Here is a 20,293-nt window from a genome sequence, read left to right as displayed (position 1 = left end):
AGTACACTGTATTGCCTTTATCTGTACTAATGGAATGGAAGTTGCAGAACAGCGTATACAATATGATTCCATCATGTATATGTGCCGGGCATTTTTCTAATACTTCACATACACTAAGTAGTATAACCCTCATAATATCTCTATAAAACAGATATTATAATTTCCATTTCACCCATGAGAAAATGGAGGCACAGAGAAGTTATATAGGATGCACTATATTACACAGTTGTAAGTGGTAGAGTCTGGGATTGAACCCAAGAAGCCTCACTTCAAAGCCTGTGTAATAATGCTCACTTTGGCGGTGCATATACTAAAATCAGAACAAAACAGAAAACATTAGCATGGCCTTTGTGCAAGGATGACATGCAAACTGATGAAGCATTCCATATTTTTTTAAAAAGTAGACTGTGTACTTAACTTTCATGTTATAAGTGACTTTTTATCCCCTATAACTGACTTAATAAATGTCATCATGTTTGTGAAAAATGATACAAATCAAACTGTTAATAGTGGTTTCCTCTGGGAGGAGGATTTTAAAAAGAAGGTGATAGTGTAATTTTAATTTTTACTCTCTATATTTCTATGTGGTTTGACTTATAAAATGTACATGAATTCATGTATTATTTGTATGATCAATAAGTCATGCACATTGTTAGAGCTTGGAGTTGAGGCCACTGGCTAGCTGATGAACTCAGAATTACAGGGGCAAGTCTTTTGGTAACACCACAAGGGTCTTTGCGCCAATGAGTGGACTTTGATAGTAATTCTTGCTGCAAGTAAAAAATAAGTAATTAAATAAATAAATAGTCACATATATAAAAGGTCAAGAAAAAGTATACAAATTTCCTTAGAATATATTTTTTCCAGTCCCACAAGTTTCTGTCCCATTCTTGAGAATGATTTGAACTCAGATACAAACTGCCCAAGTAGACAGGGAAGCATAAACAAACATCTACATAGATGATACTTTCAGTTACAATTATCAATACAGTTTTTTTTTAAATAATTACTTCAAAATAATTATCAAAAACATCCTATATAATAGGTTAATTCAAATTTTGTATGTCATACCAACCAATTTACTTTAGGTTGTCAAAGATAACCTATTATAAGAAATAGTGCATTAATTTAGCTTGACACCAAAGTAAGAGCTCACAGCAAAATGAGAAAATAAGTCACAATCTCACACCAGAAAGATAATGAAAACAATAAAAAAATTAGATTTTATACCACTGCTATCACAAAGAAATATCAAAAGAAAATGTAGATCTCAAATTGTTCCTAACCTACACTCCTTCATTGGTTATATCCATCTCCTTTGCCTCTTTCTCTTATATCCAAATTCTAGCAGTCCCCTGTCCTAAATATCTTTCCCTTTCACTATTGTCATTTTATTTTTGTATTGCTGCAAGTGCTTCCAGTCTTTCCCCCTTTTAAGTCCACTTTATATTCTAGATTGATCCACCTTTCACACGAAGAGCTAAATGCTTCAGAGCTGTCTAATCATCCATGGATTAATAATAGATATAATTTATTGAGTGCTTCATAAGTGAAAGATGTCCTTAGGCAACATCTCCAACTTATTTAATCTTCACAGTAAATTTGCAAGTTAAGATTTTCCACATTTTTATAAAAGAAGAAACAGCCTTGAAAAGACTATACGTCAAAATCTAACATGAAACCTGAAGGCCTATGTGCTTTTTCCTATTTATTTCCTCAGTTTCTATTCCTCCACTTGCTCCCAAAGCTCCAATTACCACATTGCTTCACGACTGTTCCTTCTACCTAAAACTTCTTTATTATTATAATTTCTTGGCATACTACACATCATTCAGGTTTCAGTTTAGCTCTCACTTCTTTAGGGATACCTGCCTTGACCCACCTAGCCTGATTTAGATTTCTGTACATTGCATTTATCTTACTTTATCAGTTATCACTCTGTGAGTAACTTGAAGGTAAACGCTTCCTCTTATTCATATTGATATGCTTGTTCCCAAACATCACGCAAGCAGTCAGATACTTACCAATAACAATTATTATAGGGGCACTTGGGTGGTTCAGGTGGTTAAGCATCCATCTTTTGCTCAGGTCATGATCTCACACTTCCTGAGTTAGAGCCCCATGTCAGGGGCGCTGACAGCTCAGAGCCTGAAGCCTGCTTCAGATTCTTTGTCTCCCTCTTTCTCTGCCCCTCCTCTGCTTGCACTCTGTCTCTCTCTCTCTCAAAAAAAACCATTATTTTTTAAATAATAATTATAATTTTCTGAACTAACGACATGTCAGACCATGTGCCAAACGCTTTTACATACTCAGTTCATTTAATCCTGATAATGATGCTGTCATGTAGGTGTCACTATTCACATTTATACACTAATGATTGAGAAATTGACATTCAGAAGGAAGTAATTTGCTCAAGATCTATAGTTATCAAGTGGTAGAACCATGGAATCCAAATTTGCTTAGCAGAAAAACTGGTGCTAAAATTCTTTAGTTCTTTACTGTCAATTTCCATTGCTCAATTTTGGCAAACCAAAGAAATCCTGCAAACATTATCACTATCTTCAACTACTTGAAAATAAAGGCTAGAATAATGAGCTACGAATGTATTGAAGAAGTAGACATTAAAGCACGAAGTCATTTTTTTATAGCAGGTGTAGGGAGGAAGTGCTAGGAGAGTCAGCGACTATTGAACCCACTATTACATAAACCAAAAGATCAAATCATAGGAAAGCTTGCTGTCTTCAGGAAGGGAGGAACACGGGAGTGGGAAAGTAGTCACCTCCCCAAGCTAAGAAAAAAAGCATCAAAGGTTGCTATGGTGGTCCCGTCCCTTCCTGTCCAAGTAAGCATTGGCGGCACTTGCTCTGTCACTACAAATTTAAGGAATACAAGTTTTAATATATCTCTTTATTTGCTATAACATTGTATTTTGATCATTTTCTCCCTCAGGTGTCTCAGCCCTTCATTTGCGGCTGTGGTTGCCAGACAAAACAGCTCATGTTTACCACCATCCCCAAGCAGGGAGATGGGAGAATGAGTAGCAGGAATACAGAGTCCACTAATTCTTCCATCCAGTCCTCCCCTGTGCCTCCCCGGCCGATGAAGGGAGAAAAGAGGCCTTAACAGAAGTTTATCACCCCAGAGTTCATGCCCTCTCCCCCAGGCTGGCAGTCACGACGCTCCAGTGTTCCTGCGTCACAAGGGCACTACTTCCCCAACCAATCCGGAGTGTACAGGCCAAGGCTCTTAGCAACAGTCTGAGAAAAGGCACAGCCAGGTTTTGGGACTTCTATTAGCTCAGCCTTAGGCGGTAATGAAGTGACTGACTCTGGGTTACTTCTGCAAAGTAGCCTTTAAGTGGAAACAATGAGCTCCATTAAAGTCTATTACACCAGCGTGTCAGGGTCTAGAGAGGTGAGTGGAAAGAAAAGAGCCTTAGCAGGCAAAAAAGACTAGAGTGAAGACATTCTAGTTGGGGACTTCAGGATTGTGCTAGGGCATTACCATCTCCTTCTTGTCTTCTTGTCAGCTCCTTCCTCTCTAGGTTTTCAGGAATGGGAGGTGCAGTGGACAACAGAGAATGTGGTTATTGCCCTCACCCTGGTTGTGCTCTAAGAACTGACTGCTTTGAGAGGTTTCTGGGTCCTGAGTTCAGCCAACTTTAGTATTTCCAGTAATTTTGCATATGTTTCAAGTGGAAGAGATAAAGAACCTTTTTCTTTAGGATGTTTAGGATGGGAGATGGAAGAGCTAAAGAACACTGTTTAGGATAGGAGAGGGAAAATGCCAGTGAGTAAATGGCCAAAATCCTCAGAGAAGATTGGATAACCTCAAAAAGACAAACTTAATTTCTAAGAAGAATATGTATTTGCATAGATCAGACATGTCTTAGGTTACAGTTTAGATGAACTATTTTGACCATGTTGTAGGAAATATTGTAGAACGGTGGTTTCAAACAACAATATATTGTGAGCCACATGTGTAATTTAAAATTTTCTAGTAATGACTTAAAAAAAGAGTTGAGATTGATTTTAATATATTTTATTTAACACAAAATTTACAAAATGTTATCATTGCAACATATAACCAATATTTAAAAAGAGGTGTTATGTATTTCCATATTAAGTCCTCAAAATCCAGTATGTATTTTGTACTTACAGAACATTTCATTTTGGACTAGCCACACTTCAAGTTCTCAATAGTCACATGTGGCTGGCTAATGGTTATCACAGCTCAGCTATACAAGGAATGTTATATGTCTAAGAACCTCATTCTGCAAAGTTTTTGGAAAAGCATGAAAACTGAAGAATTTAGAATGGATTATAAATGGCCAACAAACATTCATCACACTCCTTCGGTGTGTTAGGCACCATGATAGATGCAAGGAGCAATGAGATTTTATCTCAGCCTAGAAATAGTGCATTGCTTCTGCATAAAGCCTGAACAACTAAGGATTTCACCTGGGTACTAAGAAACAACAATAACAAGAAGCAGTTTTAAAACGAAAATTATGGACCTTTTGACTATTTTTAACATTGTAATTTATGTTATTGGATATGGTACTAAGATTCTATAAGAGGGAATGATTTGAAATCATTAAGGACCATAATGGATGCAGCAGAAGATTCACCCAACTGTTGGTCTGTGTCTCTCAAACTGTAACATAAAAATCATCTGGAGGGCTTGTTAAAACATTCCTGAGAACCATTCCCAAAATCTATAGTTTTGGGGTGGGATAAGGCTGATGATGCTGGTCTTATAAATCACACTCAGATTAGCACTAGTCTAAACAACTGTTTTCCTAATGTGGTTCCTCTAAAAAGAGTTTTGAAAAAAACACTATAAAAATGTGACTTAAGTCACATGAATCATGCTTTTGCAATTTCGAAGACTAATGAGCCTCAGAAAGTAGAAATGTTGCATGATGGAATTTCAGAAACTTCTCCACTATCAGTTGGAAATAGACAAGGTTTTCTAAGCCTGACTGGATTATATTTTTAAGTCATCAAACAAAAAACCTTCTGCCATCCACTTTCACAGAAGTCATAATTGAATAAACTGGGGTTTGTACTTGTCAAATTGATTTTACATATGTTTTCTTATTCTGGCATCACAGATTTTATGTGGCAAAATTGCCCAAGATTGTCATGTGAAAATGTAGAAAACTCAAATTTTAACATTTATGTTACAGTTATTAACAAAAAATGTACTTATAAACTATTTAATTTTTTTTTATATTTTATTTTATATTTGAGAGAGACAGACAGACAGAGCATGAGCAGGGGAGGGGCAGAGAGAGAGGGAGACACAGAATCTGAAGCAGGGTCCAGGATCTGAGCTGTCAGCACAGAGCCTGACATGGGGCTTGAACTCATGAACCGCAAGATCATGACCTGAGCCAAAGTCAAACGCTTAACCGAGCCACCCAGGTGCCCCTACACTATGTTTAAAAGATAACCAATTATTACAATTATACTTTGGTAGTAATGTTTCAGGGGAAAAGACAATGGGGGTGGATATACAGCCTTTTATAACAGATAACAGATATGTAAAGTTCATATAGGAGGACATAGCAAGAACTGATCACTTTTATTCACTCACAGTTTTTGTAAATCTTAATCCTCTGATTTATTTTCTCATTCTGTAGATTTTATCTCCTCACTTAGGCATAGTCTCCGATTATTGTTAAGAACATGCAGTTTGTTCTTTTAAATGTAAAAACCTGGTATCCTATTCATTTCCTACACAGGGCTACCATAGCTATTAGCATAAATTAATGCAGCGATGAGCTGAAATGTGTGCTTCAACTGTTAGCAGAATGCTCATACCATTTCATATGCAGTTTGAAATCAATATGGTAAATATTTATACCCCATTAGACATTTTTAACTCCCACTGACACCTTACTGTATTTCTTCATATACATATTAAACATATATACTATATATGTGTGTATGTGTATGTGTTTAACACAATAAAATTACCTAATTTTGCTGCTCAAAAAAATCACACCATTAAAAGCTATTACCCTACCATAGCATAATGGATAGGGAAAATAAAAATAAAACATAAAACATTGGGGCCAGTTGATTAACATCTTTCCATCTCTTTATATCTTTGTCTATCTAGGTGAAGCAGAGACAGGAAGAAGTTACCAGAATTTTAGATACTTACAAAATAAAATATGAATTAATAGATATTTCTGTGAGTTTGAAAATACTTCAGGAAATGAGGACTAAAGTTTCTACCCCTAGGGCTCTGCCACCTCAGATATTCAATGGCCAAGAATATTGTGGGGTAAGAGTAAATTTCCATTTTTATTTTATTTTTATTTCATATTTTAAGATTATTTAAATGGGGAAACAATACATTTACGGACTGTGAGGGTGAGATTTTTTTCATTTACATAATAACTTAATTGTGTTCCTGAAGATAAGGCAATGTGTACTTCATTATGAAAAATATCATAAAAGGAAAGTATATCATGCAGCTTGTTTGGAGATACACAGTATTTTTCACCATACGTTATAGGATGAAATAAGTGATACCTTGGGGAAATTCTTTTAACTAACTTAGCTGGTAGACATTTGCAAAGGCCCAGGCAAGATAATTAGCAAACTGACCTTGACACTTGAATTTAATTGTTTCATAAGTGAAATTATCAGCATTGATGTTACAAGTTAATTTTAATTCCTTTTAGGATTTTGAAATGTTTCATAAGGCAAAGGAGAACAAAGAGATTCTGAAATTCCTGAAGATGGAATGAATGTGCAGTGATGATACAAAATATGTTTACCAAGGTAGATCTGCATATACTTCCATATACATTGGTTACTTTTAATTAAAAAAAATATGAGAGCTTCATAAGGTTAATTGATATCTAGATTCATTTGCAATCACTAACATGGGGGCTTTTACAATTTCAATTTTGCTTTACAATCATTTCTTTGTTACATAGTGAACATTTTACAAAGATGTGTAAAAAACATTGTTAAACATTTATCAAGATCAAACTTCTCTTTGTTTATTTGACTGTACAAATGAGTTTAATACCTTTTTCCTTTTGCAAACTGATTAATTCATAATATAATTTTAGCAAAGTTATATATTTGATATTTGGTGTGTGTGGTTTTATGCAGAAAAAAATATGTCCTCCAGTGGATACATACCAAACTGTGATAAATGTGGCATTGGGGGGCGCCTGGGTGGCTGAGTCGGTTAAGCGGCCAACTTCAGCTCAGATTATAATCTCAGGGTCCATGCGTTCGAGCCCAGCGTCGGGCTCTGTGCTGACAGCTCAGAGCCTGGAGCCTGTTTCAGATTCTGTGTCTCTCTCTCTCTGACCCTCCCCCATTCATGCTCTGTCTCTCTCTGTCTCAAAAATAAACGTTAAAAAAAAAAAACATTAAAAAAATAAATAAATAAATAATGTGGCATTGGATGTAACAGGGGATCAAATGTGTGTAGTTCACATGAAATAATGAATAGTAACTAGAAAATAATGTCAAATATAGTAACTACGATTCATAAGCATCACGAGTATAAAATGTACTATACTTTTCATACAAATAGAAATATAAATTTTCTGTTTTAAATTATACTGCTTTAATTGAAGAAATTCATACTAAATTAACTGTTGAACACATGTGAACACAATTTAAAACTGACAGTAAAAATGTAAAAAATACACTTTAGTTTTTCAAAGAAAGTTTTAAAGGAATATATTCATTACCATAAAAACAAAAAGGTTTTCCTAGAAAAGTCTCAGAATAGAAAATATCTGACATATTCTCATAAGAACTTTAAAGGAAAATGAAATCATGGCCAAGTATCAGTTATATATGTAACCCAGTTAGTTCCTGAAAAAACAAATACAATAGAATCTTGGATTGCAAGTAACTTGTTCTGTGAGTGTTCTGCAAGGAGAGAAAACATTTCTAATAAATTTTAACTTGATAAATGAGTAATGTTGCAATGCAAGTAGTACGTGATGCCGAATGCCACATGATCACAACTGAGCCAACAGTTGTTGAAATTTGCTTTCTATACAAGTGCTTTTGATTACAAGCATGTTTTCGGAATGAATTATGCTCAAAAACCAAGGTTTTTCTGTGTAATAATTCCAAATCAACACTTAAATGGTTTCATCCTTCACCTTCAATTTTTTTTCTTCCAAGATTTTATTTAAATTCAAGTTAGTTAACATATAATGTAGTATTGTTTTCAGGAATAGAATTTAGTGTTTCATCATTTACATATAACACACAGTGCTCATCTCAACAAGTGCACTCCTTAATGCCTATCACCCATTTGGCCCACCCCCCCCACCTCCCCTTCAGCAACCTTCAGTTTGTTCTCTGTAGTTAAGAGTCTCTTATGATTTACCTTCCTCTCTATTTTTATCTTATTTTATTTTTCCTTCCCTTCCCCTATGTTCATCTACTTTGTTTCTTAAATTCCACATATGAGAGAAACAATATGGTATTTTTCTTTCTCTAACTGGCTTATTTCACTTAGCATAAAGCACTCTAGTTCCATTTATGTCATTGCAACTGGCAAAATTTCTGATTTCAAAAAGATTTCATTCTTTTTGATGACAGTAATATTCCATATTATATGTATACATCTTCTTTATTCATTCTTTAGTCAATGGACATTTGGGCTCTTTTCATAATTTGGCCATTGTTAATAGTGCTGCTATAAATATTGAGGTGTATGTGCTCCTTTGAGTATTTTTGTATCCTTTGGATAAATACCTAGCAGTAAAATTGCTGGTAGTTCTTTCTTTAATTTTCTGAGGAACCTCCACACTTTGTCCAGAATGGATGCAGCAGTTTATATTCCCACCAAAAGTGTAAGAAGTTTCCCCTTTCTCCACATCCTCAACAACATCTGTTGTTTCCTGAGTTGTTAATTTTAGCTATTTTTATGGGTGTGATGTGGTATTTCATTTTGGTTTTGATTTTAATTTCCCTGATGATGAGTGATGTTGACCAGTTTTTCATGTATCTGTTAGCCATTTGTATGTCTTCTTTGGAAAAGTGACCCTTCATGTCTTTGTCCATTTCTTAACTGGGTTATTTGTTTTTTGGGTGTTGACTTTGACAAGATCTTTATAGATTTTGAATATTAGCTTTTTATCTGATATGTCACTTGTGAATATCTTTGCCTATTACATAGGTTACCTTTTACTTTTGTTGATTGTTTCCTTCATTGTGCAGAAGTTTTTTATCTTAATGAGGTCCCAATAGTTCATTTTTGCTTTTATTTCCCCAGTGTCTGGAGACATCTATAGTAGAAAGGTGCCATGGCCAAGGTCAAAGAGGTTGCTGCCTGTGTTCTCCTCTAGGATTTTGATGGTTTTCTGTCTCACATTTAGGTCTTTCATCCATTTTCAATTTATTTTTGTGTATGGTCTAAGAGGGTGGTCCAGTTTCATTATTCTGCAGGTCACTGTCCAGTTCTCCCAAGAGCATTTGTAGAAGAGACTGTCTTTTTTCCCATTGCATATTGTTTTCTGCCTTGTTGAAGAATAGACCATAAAGTTGTGGATCCATTTCTGGGTTTTCTATTCTGCTCCATTGATGAACATGTCTGTTTTTGTGTCAGTACCTCACTGTTTTGATTACTACAGCTTTGTAATATAACTTAAAGTCTAGAATTGTGATGCCTCCTACTTTGATTTTCTTTTTCAATATTACTTTGGCTATTCTGAGTCTTTTCTAATCCCATTCAAATTTTAGAATTGTTTGTCCTATCTCTGTGAAAAATTCTGGTGCCTTTTTGATAGGGATTACATTGAACGTGTTGATTGCTTTGGGTAGTATAGACATTTTGACAGTATCAGTTCTTCCAATCCATGAACGTGGAATGTTTTTCCATTTCTTTGTGTCTTCCTCAATTTATTTCATAAGATTACTATAGTTTTCATCATACAGATCTTTTACCACTTTGGTTAGGTTTATTCCTAGGAATTTTATGGTTTTGGGTGCAATGGTAAATAGGATTGATTCCTTGATTTATCTTTCTGCTACTTCATTATTGGTGCATAAGAATGCAACCAATTTCTGTACATTGATTTTATATCCTCCAATGTTGCATAATTCATCTATCCATTCTATTAGGTTTTTGGTGGAATCTTTGGGCTTTCCATGTGTAACATCATGTTGTCTGTGAAGAGTGAAAGCTTGTCTTCTTCCTTGCTGATTTTGATGTCTTTTATTTCTTTTTCTTGTCTGATTGCTGAGGATTCCAACACTATGTTGAACAACAATGGTGAGAGTGGACATCTCAAGAAAGTTTTTATCAAGAAAGGATGCTGTATGTTGTCAAATGCTTTTCATGCATCTATTGAAAGGATCGTGTGGTCTTTCTTTTTTTATTAATGTGGTATATCATGTTGATTGATTTGTGGATATTGAACAACCCTGCAGCTAAGGAATAAATCCCACTTGATCTTGGTGAATAATTCTTTTAATGTATTGTTAAATTCAATTTGCTAGTATCTTGTTGAGAATTTTTGCATCTATGTTTATTAGGGAAATTGGTCTGTAATTCTCCTTTTTAGGGGGTTCATAGTCTGGTTTTGAATCAAGGTAATCCTAGCTTTATAGAAAGAGTTTGGAAATTTTCCTTCCATTCATATTTCTTGTAACAGCTTCAAAAGAATTCTTTAAATGTTTGGTAGAATTCCCCTTGGAAGCCATCTGACCCTGGACTCTTGTTTGTTGGGAGATTTTTGATTACTGATTCAACTTCTTTACTGGTTATGAGTCTGTTCATATTTTTTTTTATTTCTTCTTGTTTCAGTTTTGGTAGTTTATATGCTTCTAGGAATTTATCCATTGCTTCCCAATTGACCAATTTGTTGGTATATAATTGTTCATAATAGTCTCATAATTCTTTGTATTTCCATTGTGTTGGTTGTAATCTCTCCTCTTTCATTCATGATTTTATTTATTTGGGTTCTTCCCTTTTTCATTTTGAGAAATCTGGATAAAGGTTTCTCAAATTTGTTAATTCTTTAAAACACCAGCTCCTGGGCGCCCGGGTGACTCAGTCAGTTAAGCATCCGACTTCGGCTAAGGTCATGATCTCACAGTTTGTGAGTTTGAGCCCTACACTGGGCTCTGTGCTGACCCCTTGGAGCTTGAAGCCTGCTTCAGATTCGGTGTCTCCCTCTCTCTTTGCCCCTCCCCTGTTCATGCTCTGTCTCTGTATCAAAAATAAATAAGCATTAAAAAAAAATTTAAAACACCAGCTCCTGTTTTCATTGATTTGTTCTACTGTTGTTTTTTTTTAATATCATTTATTTCTGCTCTAATCTTTATGATTTCCCTTCTTCTCCTGGTTTTGGTGTTTATTTGCTGTTCTTTTTCCAGATCCCTTTGGTGTAAAGTTGGGTTGTGTATTTAAGACATTTCTTTTTTTTTCATCTTCATTATTCTCCATAATTTTATCTTCTATATCATTGATTCCCTGCTATAGTTCATCCATCTTCACCATCATGGCATCCATTTGAGATTTCATCTCGGATATAGCATTTTATAAATTGGCCTGACTAGACTTTAGTTCTTTTATCTCTTCAGAAAGGGATTCTCTGGTGTCTTCTATGCTTTTTTCAATCCCAATTACTATTCTTGTATTCGTGATTTTAAATTTCTAGTTCAGACATCTTACTTGTATCTGTGTTGATCCCTAGTTGTCATTTCTTTCTTTTCTTTTTTGGGGAGTTGAATTTCTGCATCTTTTCATTGTCATTTCTTTCTGTTCTTCATTGGGGAGGTGAATTTTTCAATCTTTTCATTTTGGAGGAAGAAAAAAATAGTAAAATAAAATTAAACATAAAAATTGAAAACGAAAAAAAAACCTAAAGTCAAATAAAGGCAGTTAAATCCTAGGTGTGTTTCAGTCTTCTTGTTGGGAGAAGCTTTATAGAAAAGAGAAAAAACAGAAAAGAAATTAAAAAAAACTTAAAAAAATTAAAAATTAAAAACAAATTTAAATAATAAAATAGAATATAATAAAATAAAGAAAACAAAGTAGAATAAAAAATTTGCTCTTTCTGTGTCCAAGAAAGAAAAAGAAAAGAAAAAAAAAAAAACAAAAAGAGCACAACATAAAAACTGTAGCACAGAAACAAACAAATTAATAAACAAAATGAAACCCAAATGAAGCTAGATCCAGTTTCCCCCAGAATTGCAACTTTGCAGCACACTATGGTCCACAGTGGGTGGTAAGTGGGTGATAAGGATTTTTGCTGATCTTCTGGAGGATGTGCCTGGAGGGCACAGGTGGGCAGGGCTTAGTGTAACAGCTCTGTTCTCCTGCTTAGCATACTGGGGTAGATCAGTGTGAGTGTGCTAGAGGTGAAAATGCCTTCACCCCACTCTCTAGCCTCCAGAGGGGGAATTTCTACCTTTACAAATGTGCTATCAATTACCCCTGTCTCAGGCTTCTGTCAACTCCTTGTCTTTACTGTGTGTTTAAGCAGTCTGACTGCCAGGAGGTGCCTCCCTCTAGAATTTTATCTCAGATGGGGCTGTGTTTCAAAACCCCACATTTCAGAGACCCCTGCAGTTTGGACTCACCCTGATTCTCTGGAGAAGGGTCTTGCTGAGCAATGACTGGGTACTGACTTGTCCCAGAAAACATCTGCATGATTGCATAGTGGCAGATAGAGTTTGTGGTAAATCACAACATACCGCAGGTGCCAGATTTTGATGCACTCATCTGGCATCTTTGCTCCAATATCAGTAAACATGGCAGCTCTCGGGTCTACTGGGATTTTTGCCCATGGGGAGGCTGTATCACCTCTACTAAATGCACTGCAAGCAGGAGAACTGCTTCTCCCTGTGTGGCACATGGACCCCTCAGACTGTACTGCCTGCTCCTGGGGAATCATCTTGCTTCCTTGCCAGAATACTGATAGGCGCTGAGCTCTGAAACCTCAGACTCTCCTTGTGCTTCACTATTTATATAAAACTGGTGGTATTGAAATCCTCTCGCTTTTCCTTGCCCATGATTTTGGGGAACAGATTTCGTGTCTTCTGTGAGTGTTTTCAGTCTTTCTCTCTCTCTTTCTCTGCAGCTACTTTCAGGGGGAGTGCTTTTCTTGTGCAGTCCCAAAGCATTGCACTGTCTTCGCCTTTCTCTTTCTCTCTCTGTCCCCTCTCTGCAAAAATAGCTCCCTAACCACAGTGGCACTGCTGCTCTTCACTCCCCCCGCCTTTATCTCTCTGCATCACGTACCTGCCAAGATCTCTGACTCAAATTATGCAGATTATTGCATTAATGTTCAGATGAATTTCCTAGGTGTCCAAAATAGTTTAATGCTGATATAGTTGTGTTTCAGGGATAAGACAAACTCAGGGTCCCTATACTACTCTGCTGTCTTAAATCCCTCCAGTCATATGACATATATGCACATATATATACATATATGCACATATATGTATATATAACATATGCACATATATGTATATGTATATATACATATATATGTATACATATACAAAATAACTAAAAATAGGTGCTCAAACAAAAAAAATATCACAAATATTCATTATGCATAATAGCCAAAAAGTGGAAAAAACCCAAGTGTCTATCAACTGATTAAAGTTTAAACAAAATGTAGTTATATCCATACAATGGATATTATTTGACAATAAAAAAATGAAGTACTAATGCAAACTGCAACATGATGAATCTCAAAAGCATGGTACTTAGATGCAGCCAGTGACAAAAGACCACATATTTTGTGATTCTATTTATATAAATGTTCAAAATAATTAAATGCATAGATAGATAAAATAGATTAGTGGTTGCATAAGGTGGAGTGAGTGGGAGATTGGCAGTGACTGCTAATGCATACAGGGTTTATTTGTTGTGTGATAAAATGTTCGAAACTTAAGTTATAGTGATGGCTGTGCAAGGTTAAGAATATACTAAAAACCGTTGAATTGTACACTTTAAATGGGTGAATTTGCTGTATGTGGATTATATATCAATGGAGATGTTTAAAGGTAATTATGCTCAGATAGTATTTATATTAACAATATGGTTAATGTTTAGGTAGGAACTCAAACTTTTGTTAAATAAGAGACAGCTGATAATATTCAGGGATGAGGTTGGTGAGGTGAGGGCAGAAGACCTGAAGGCTCAAATTAATAAAATGTGAATAACTATTAATCAGTTTTACTGGAATTCTTCAAAAGAAAAGAAATATTTATTTTACATGGAAAAATGCAGTCAATGTCACTCTTTCTTTATTTTCACCATCCACATCAGGGTAACAAAATCAATGTGAGCTTTCCTTTTTCCTTTTCCTAAATGAATGGAATATGTGATGTGTAACCTGGCTCCACAAAATTCTCTGAATTTATACTTTCCAAAGCAAGTAAATAATCTGTTCCAAAATTCTGTTTCCACATTAAACCTGATGGACATAACAGATATGTACAAAACATTCCACCCAAAATACAATAAAACAACAACAACAAAGGAATAAATAGTCTTTTCAAGTGCACATGGAACATTCTTCAGAATAGATCATATATTAGGCCATAAAACAAGCCTCAATAAATTTTAAAAAAATTGAAATCATACCATGTATCTTTTCTGACCATAATTGGGTGAAACCAAAAATAAATCATAAGAAAAAAATTGGAAAAAGTAAAACATGTGGAGACTGAACAACATTATAAACAACCAGTGGGTCAATGAAGCTGTCAAAGAAGAAATAAAAGATTACATGTAAACAAATGAAAAGTGAAAACACAATGGTCCAAAATCTCTGAGACACAGGAAAAGAAATTCAAACAGGACTACTTCAAGAAACAAGAAAAAACTGAAATAAACAATCTAACCTTAGGCCTTAGGAACAAGAATACAAAGAACAAAAAAAGCCTAAGGTAAGTAGAAGAAAGGAAATAATACAGATCAAAGCAGAAATAAATAACAAAGAGAATATAAAAGAAAAAAAATCAATAAAACCAAGAACTGGTTTTATGAAAAGATAAACAAAATGGGCAAATGTTTAGCCAGACTCATCAAGAAAAAAAAGAGAAAGAACCCAAATAAATAAAATCACAAATGAGAAAAAAGTAACAATTATCAGCACAGAAATACAAAGGATTATAAGAGAATACTATGAACAAATGTATGCCAACAAACAGGTCAACCTAGAAGAAATGGATTATTTTCTAGAAACATGCAATCTTCTAAAACCGAACTAGGGAAAAAAAAGAAAGTCTGAACAGTCTGATTACAAGTAATAAAATTGAATTGGTAATCAAAAAACTACCAAAAAACAAAAGACCAGGAACAAATGGATTCACAAGTGAATTATACCAGACATTTAAAGAAAAATTAATACCTATTCTCCTCCAACTATTCAAAAAAACATAAGGAATACATCCAAATACAATTTACAAGGCTATAATTAGTATAATACCAAAACCAGACAGACACCACAAAAAAAAAAAAAAAAAAAAAAAACCTATAGCCAGTATCCCTGATGGGCATAGATGCAAAATACCTCAGCAAAATATTGGCAAGTGACAAAGAACAATACATTAAAAAGACCATTCACCACGATTAAGTGGGATTTATTCCCACAATACATGAATGGTTCAATATTTGCAAAGTAATCAACATTATATACCATACCAACAAAACAAAGGATAAGAATCATACAGTCATGACAATAGATACAGAGAAAGCATTTGACAAGATTCAACATACATTCATAATAAAAAAAAAACCCTCAATAAAATGGAGTTAGAGCTAATACACCTTAAGATATCAAAGGCCATATATCAAAACCCCACAACTAACCTCAAGCTCAATGGTGAAAGACTGAGAACTTTCCCTCTAAAGTCAGGAACAAGACAAGGATGTCTACTTTTGCCACTTCTTTTCAACAGAGTAGTGGAAGTCCTAGACACAGTATTCAGACAAGAAAAATAAATGACATCCACATTGGTAGAGAAGAATTTAAACTATCACTATTTGCAAATGACATAATAATATACATAGAAAATTCTAAGGACACCACCAAAAAACTGCTAAAATAAATGAATTCAGTAAACTGTCAGGATACAAAATGAATACCCAGATATCAGTAGTGTTTGTATACACTAATAACAAAGTCACAGAAAGATTAATTTTCTTTGCATTTGTTTTTTTATGCTTCACAACAATTTTTTTTTTAATTTTAGTTAGCCAACATCGTAAAATATTTGTTTTAGGGGTAGAATTCAGGGACTCATTACATACAACACCCAGTGCTCATCACAAGTGCCCTCCTTAATACCCATCATCTACCTAAGCCCATTTCCCACCCACCTAACTCCCTAAATGCTCAGTTTCTTCTCTGTTAAGAGTCTCCTGTGGTTTGTTTCTGTGTTTCCTCTTCCCCACTCCCCCACTTCCCATATATTCATGATTTGTTTCTTAAATTACACACATATGAGTGATGTCATATGGTATTTGTCTTATTCTGTTGACTTATCTCGCTTAGCATAATACCTTCTAGCTCCATCCCCATCATTGCAAATGGCAAGATTTCATTCTTTTTTAATATGAAATTTATTGTCAAATTGGTTTCCATACAACACCCAGTGCTCATCCCAACAGGTGTCTTCTTCAATGCCCATCACCCACTTTCCCCTCCCTCCCACCCTCCATCAACCCTCAGTTTATTCTCAGTTTTTAAGAGTCTCTTATGGTTTGGCTCTCTCCCTAATTTTAATTTTTCCTTCCCCTCCCCCATGGTCTTCTGTTAAGTTTCTCAGGATCCACATAAGAGTGAAAACATATGGTATCTGTCTTTCTCAGAAATCAGCTGCGTTCTTATACACTAATAATGAAGCAACAGAAAGACAAATAAAGAAACTGATCCCATTCACAATTGCACCAAGAATCATAAAATACCTAGGAATAAAGCTAACCAAAAATGTAAAATATCTGTATGCTGAAAACTATAGAAAGCTTATGAAGGAAATTGAAGAGGATACAAAGACATGGAAAAACATTCCACGCTCATGGATTGGAAGAATAAATATTGTTAGAATGTCAATACTACCCAAAGCAATCTACACATTCAATGCAATTGCAATCAAGATTTCATTCTTTTTGATGGCTGAGTAATATTCCATTATAAATGTGTACCACATTTTCTTTATTCCTTTATCTGTTGATGGATATTTGGGCTTTCTCCATAGTTTGGCTATTGATGATAATGGTGCTATAAACATTGGGGTTCATGTACCACTTCAAACCTGTATTTTTATATCCTTTGGGTAAATACCTAATAGTGCAATTGATGGATCATAGGGTAGTGTTATTTTTAGTTTTTTGAGGAACCTCCATACTGTTCCAGAGTGGTGGCACCAGTTTTCATTCCCAACAACAGTGTAAGAGAGTTCCCCTTTCTCTGCATCCTTGCCTACACCTGTTGTTTCTTGTATTGTTGATTTTAGCCATTCTAACAGGTGTGAGGTGGCATCTCATGGCGGTTTTGATTTGTATTTCCCTGATGATGAGCGATTTTGAGGATATTATCATGTGTCTGTTAGTCAGCTTGATGTCTTCTTTTGAAAAATGTCTATTCATGTCTTCTGCCCATTTCTTAACTGGATTTATTGTTTTTTTTATGTTGACTTTGATAAGTTCATTATAGATTTTGGATATTAACCCTTCATCAAATATGTCATTTGAAAATATCTTCTCGCATTTTGTAAGCTACCTTTTAGTTTTCTTGATTGTTTCCTTCACTATCTAATGCTTTGTATCTTGATGAAGTCCCAATAGTTAATGTTTGCTTTGTTTCCCTTGCCTTTTGCCACGTATCTAGCAAGAATTTGCTGCAGCCAAGGTCAAAGAGGTTATGGCTTGTGTTCTCCTTTAACATTTTGATAGTTTCTTGTGTCACATTTAGGTCTGTAATCCATTTTGAACTTATTTTTGTGAATGGTGTAAGATGGTGGTCCAGTTTCGTTCTTTTGCATGTCACCATCCAGTTTTCCCAACACCATTTGTTAAGGATACTGTCTTTTTTCCATTCGATATTCTTTCTTGTTTGTTTGAAGATTACTTGACCATATACTTGTGAGTCAATTTCTGGGTTTTCTGTTCTGTTACATTGATCTATGTGTCTGTTTTTGTGCCAGAACTATACTATCTTGATGACTACAGCTTTGTAATATAGCTTAAAACCTGGAGTTGTAATGTCACCAGTTTTGTTTTTCTTTTTCAGGATTGCTTTGTCTATTCAGAGTCTTTTGTAGTTCCATACATATTTTAAGATTGTTTGTTCTAGTTCTTCAAGAAATGATGGTGGTATTTTGATAAGGATTTTTATTACATGCGTAGATTGCTTTGGATAGTATAAACATTTTAACAGTGTTTGTTCTTCTAATCCATGAGCATATAATGCTGTTCCATTTTTTTGTGTCCTTTTCAGTTCTATATTTTTCAAAGTACAGATCTTTTACTTCTTTCATTGGGTTTATCCCTAGGTATCATTGTTTTGGTGCAATTGCAAATGGAATCGTTGTCTTGATTTCTTTTTCTATTTCTTCATTATTGGTGTATAGAAATGCAACAGATTTCTGCAGGTTGATTTTATATTCTGAAACTTTGCTGAATTTATATATTAGTTCTAGCAATTTCTTGATGGAGTCTTGTGGGGTTTCTACATAGAGTATCATGTCATCTGGAAAAAGTAAGTTTGACTTCTTTCTTGCTGATTTCAATGCCTTTTATTTCTTTTTGTTGTCTGATTGCTGAGGCTAAGACTTCCAGTTCTATATTAAAAAGTAATGGTGAGAGTGGGCACCCTTGTCTTGTTCCTTACTGTATGTGAAAGGCTCTTGGCTTTTCCCTATTGAAAATGATATTATTTGTGAGTCTTTTTTACCATTGCTGCTTTCAGGATTATTTCCTCAACTGCATAATTTTAATTTGACTATGATATGTCTTCATGATGATTGGCTTTTGTTGAATTTAATGGGAGTTCTCTGTGCTTCTTGTATTTTGATGTCTGTGTCTTTCCCCAGATTAGAGAAGTTTTCAGCCATAATATGTTTGAATAAACCTTCTGATCCTTTTTATCTTTCTTCATTTCTGGGATACTATAAAAATGTTATTACATTTTAATAAGTCACTGAGTTCCCTAGGTCTGCCTTCATGATTCATGACCTTTCTTCCCTTGTACAGAAAGAGAAATTTAAAAACAAATACCACTTACTAATGATCCAAAAAGAATAAAATATGTAGAAATAAACTTAACTAAAGAGGTGAAAGTTCTGTACTCTGAAAATTATAAAACACTGATGAAAGAAACTGATGATGATCTAAGCAAATAGATATTCCATGCTTATGTATTAGAAATATTAATATTGTCAAAATGTCCATATTACCCAAAGAATCTACACATTCAGTGCAATCTCTCTCAAAATGCCAATAGCAATTTTCACAAAACTAGAGCAAATAATAATGAAATTTGTGTGGAACCACAGAAGACCAAAATAGTGAAAGAAATCACAAGAAAGAATCAAGTTGGGGGTATCAGAATTCCAGAGTTCAAGATCTAATACAAAGCTGTAGTAATCAAAGCAATGTGGTATTGGCACAAAAATAGACACATAGATGGGTAGAACAGAATAGAGACCCCAGAAATAAACCCACATTTATATGGTCAATTAATCTATGACAAAGGAAGCATAAATATACAATGAAAAGGCATTCTTTTCAATAAATCGTTCTGGTAAAATTGAACAGCTACATGTAAAAGAATGAAATTGGTACGGCTGAGGTCAGAGAGGTCTTTTCCTGCTTTCTCCTCTAAGGTTTTGATGGTTTCCTGTCTCACATTCAGGTCCTTTATCCATTTTGAGTTTATTTTTGTGAATGGTGTGAGAAAGTGGTCTAGTTTCAACCTTCTGCATGTTGCTGTCCAGTTCTCCCAGCACCATTTGTTAAAGAGACTGTCTTTTTTCCACTGGATGTTCTTTCCTGCTTTGTCAAAGATGAGTTGGCCATACGTTTGTGGGTCTAGTTCTGGGGCTTCTATTCTATTCCATTGGTCTATGTGTCTGTTTTTATGCCAATACCCTGCTGTCTTGATGATTACAGCTTTGTAGTAGAGGCTAAAGTCTGGGATTGTGATGCCTCCTGCTTTGGTCTTCTTCTTCAAAATTACTTTGGCTATTCGGGGCCTTTTGTGGTTCCATATGAATTTTAGGATTGCTTGTTCTAGTTTCGAGAAGAATGCTGGTGCAATTTTGAT

General features: G+C 34.7%; 1 protein-coding gene, 1 non-coding gene and 1 pseudogene across 2 annotated transcripts in view; all 3 read left to right on the top strand.

Moving 5' to 3' along the window:
- Positions 1-288: 288 nt before the first annotated feature.
- On the top strand, positions 289-393 carry LOC125932423 (U6 spliceosomal RNA). The gene has a single exon (XR_007460595.1). It is a non-coding gene; the product is annotated as a U6 spliceosomal RNA (small nuclear RNA).
- Positions 394-641: 248 nt separating this feature from the next.
- LOC125932460 (uncharacterized) lies at positions 642-778 on the top strand (annotated as a pseudogene).
- A 2,467-nt stretch (positions 779-3,245) lies between these two features.
- LOC125932219 (SH3 domain-binding glutamic acid-rich-like protein 3) overlaps positions 3,246-20,293 on the top strand; it is a 39,446-nt gene continuing 22,398 nt past the window's right edge. The window contains exons 1-3 of the mRNA XM_049644711.1: positions 3,246-3,414; positions 6,130-6,297; positions 6,701-6,800. Of these exons, the coding sequence (XP_049500668.1) occupies positions 3,367-3,414; positions 6,130-6,297; positions 6,701-6,766 (282 nt within the window). The 5' untranslated portion in view covers positions 3,246-3,366 and the 3' untranslated portion in view covers positions 6,767-6,800. The remainder of the gene's footprint in view (positions 3,415-6,129; positions 6,298-6,700; positions 6,801-20,293) is intronic.

The sequence above is a fragment of the Panthera uncia genome, chromosome X (assembly GCF_023721935.1).
Source record: "Panthera uncia isolate 11264 chromosome X, Puncia_PCG_1.0, whole genome shotgun sequence".
Lineage (NCBI taxonomy): Eukaryota > Metazoa > Chordata > Mammalia > Carnivora > Felidae > Panthera > Panthera uncia.
The sequence above is the reverse complement of the archived record's forward strand: the minus strand, read 5'-3'. Positions and strand labels throughout refer to the sequence as shown.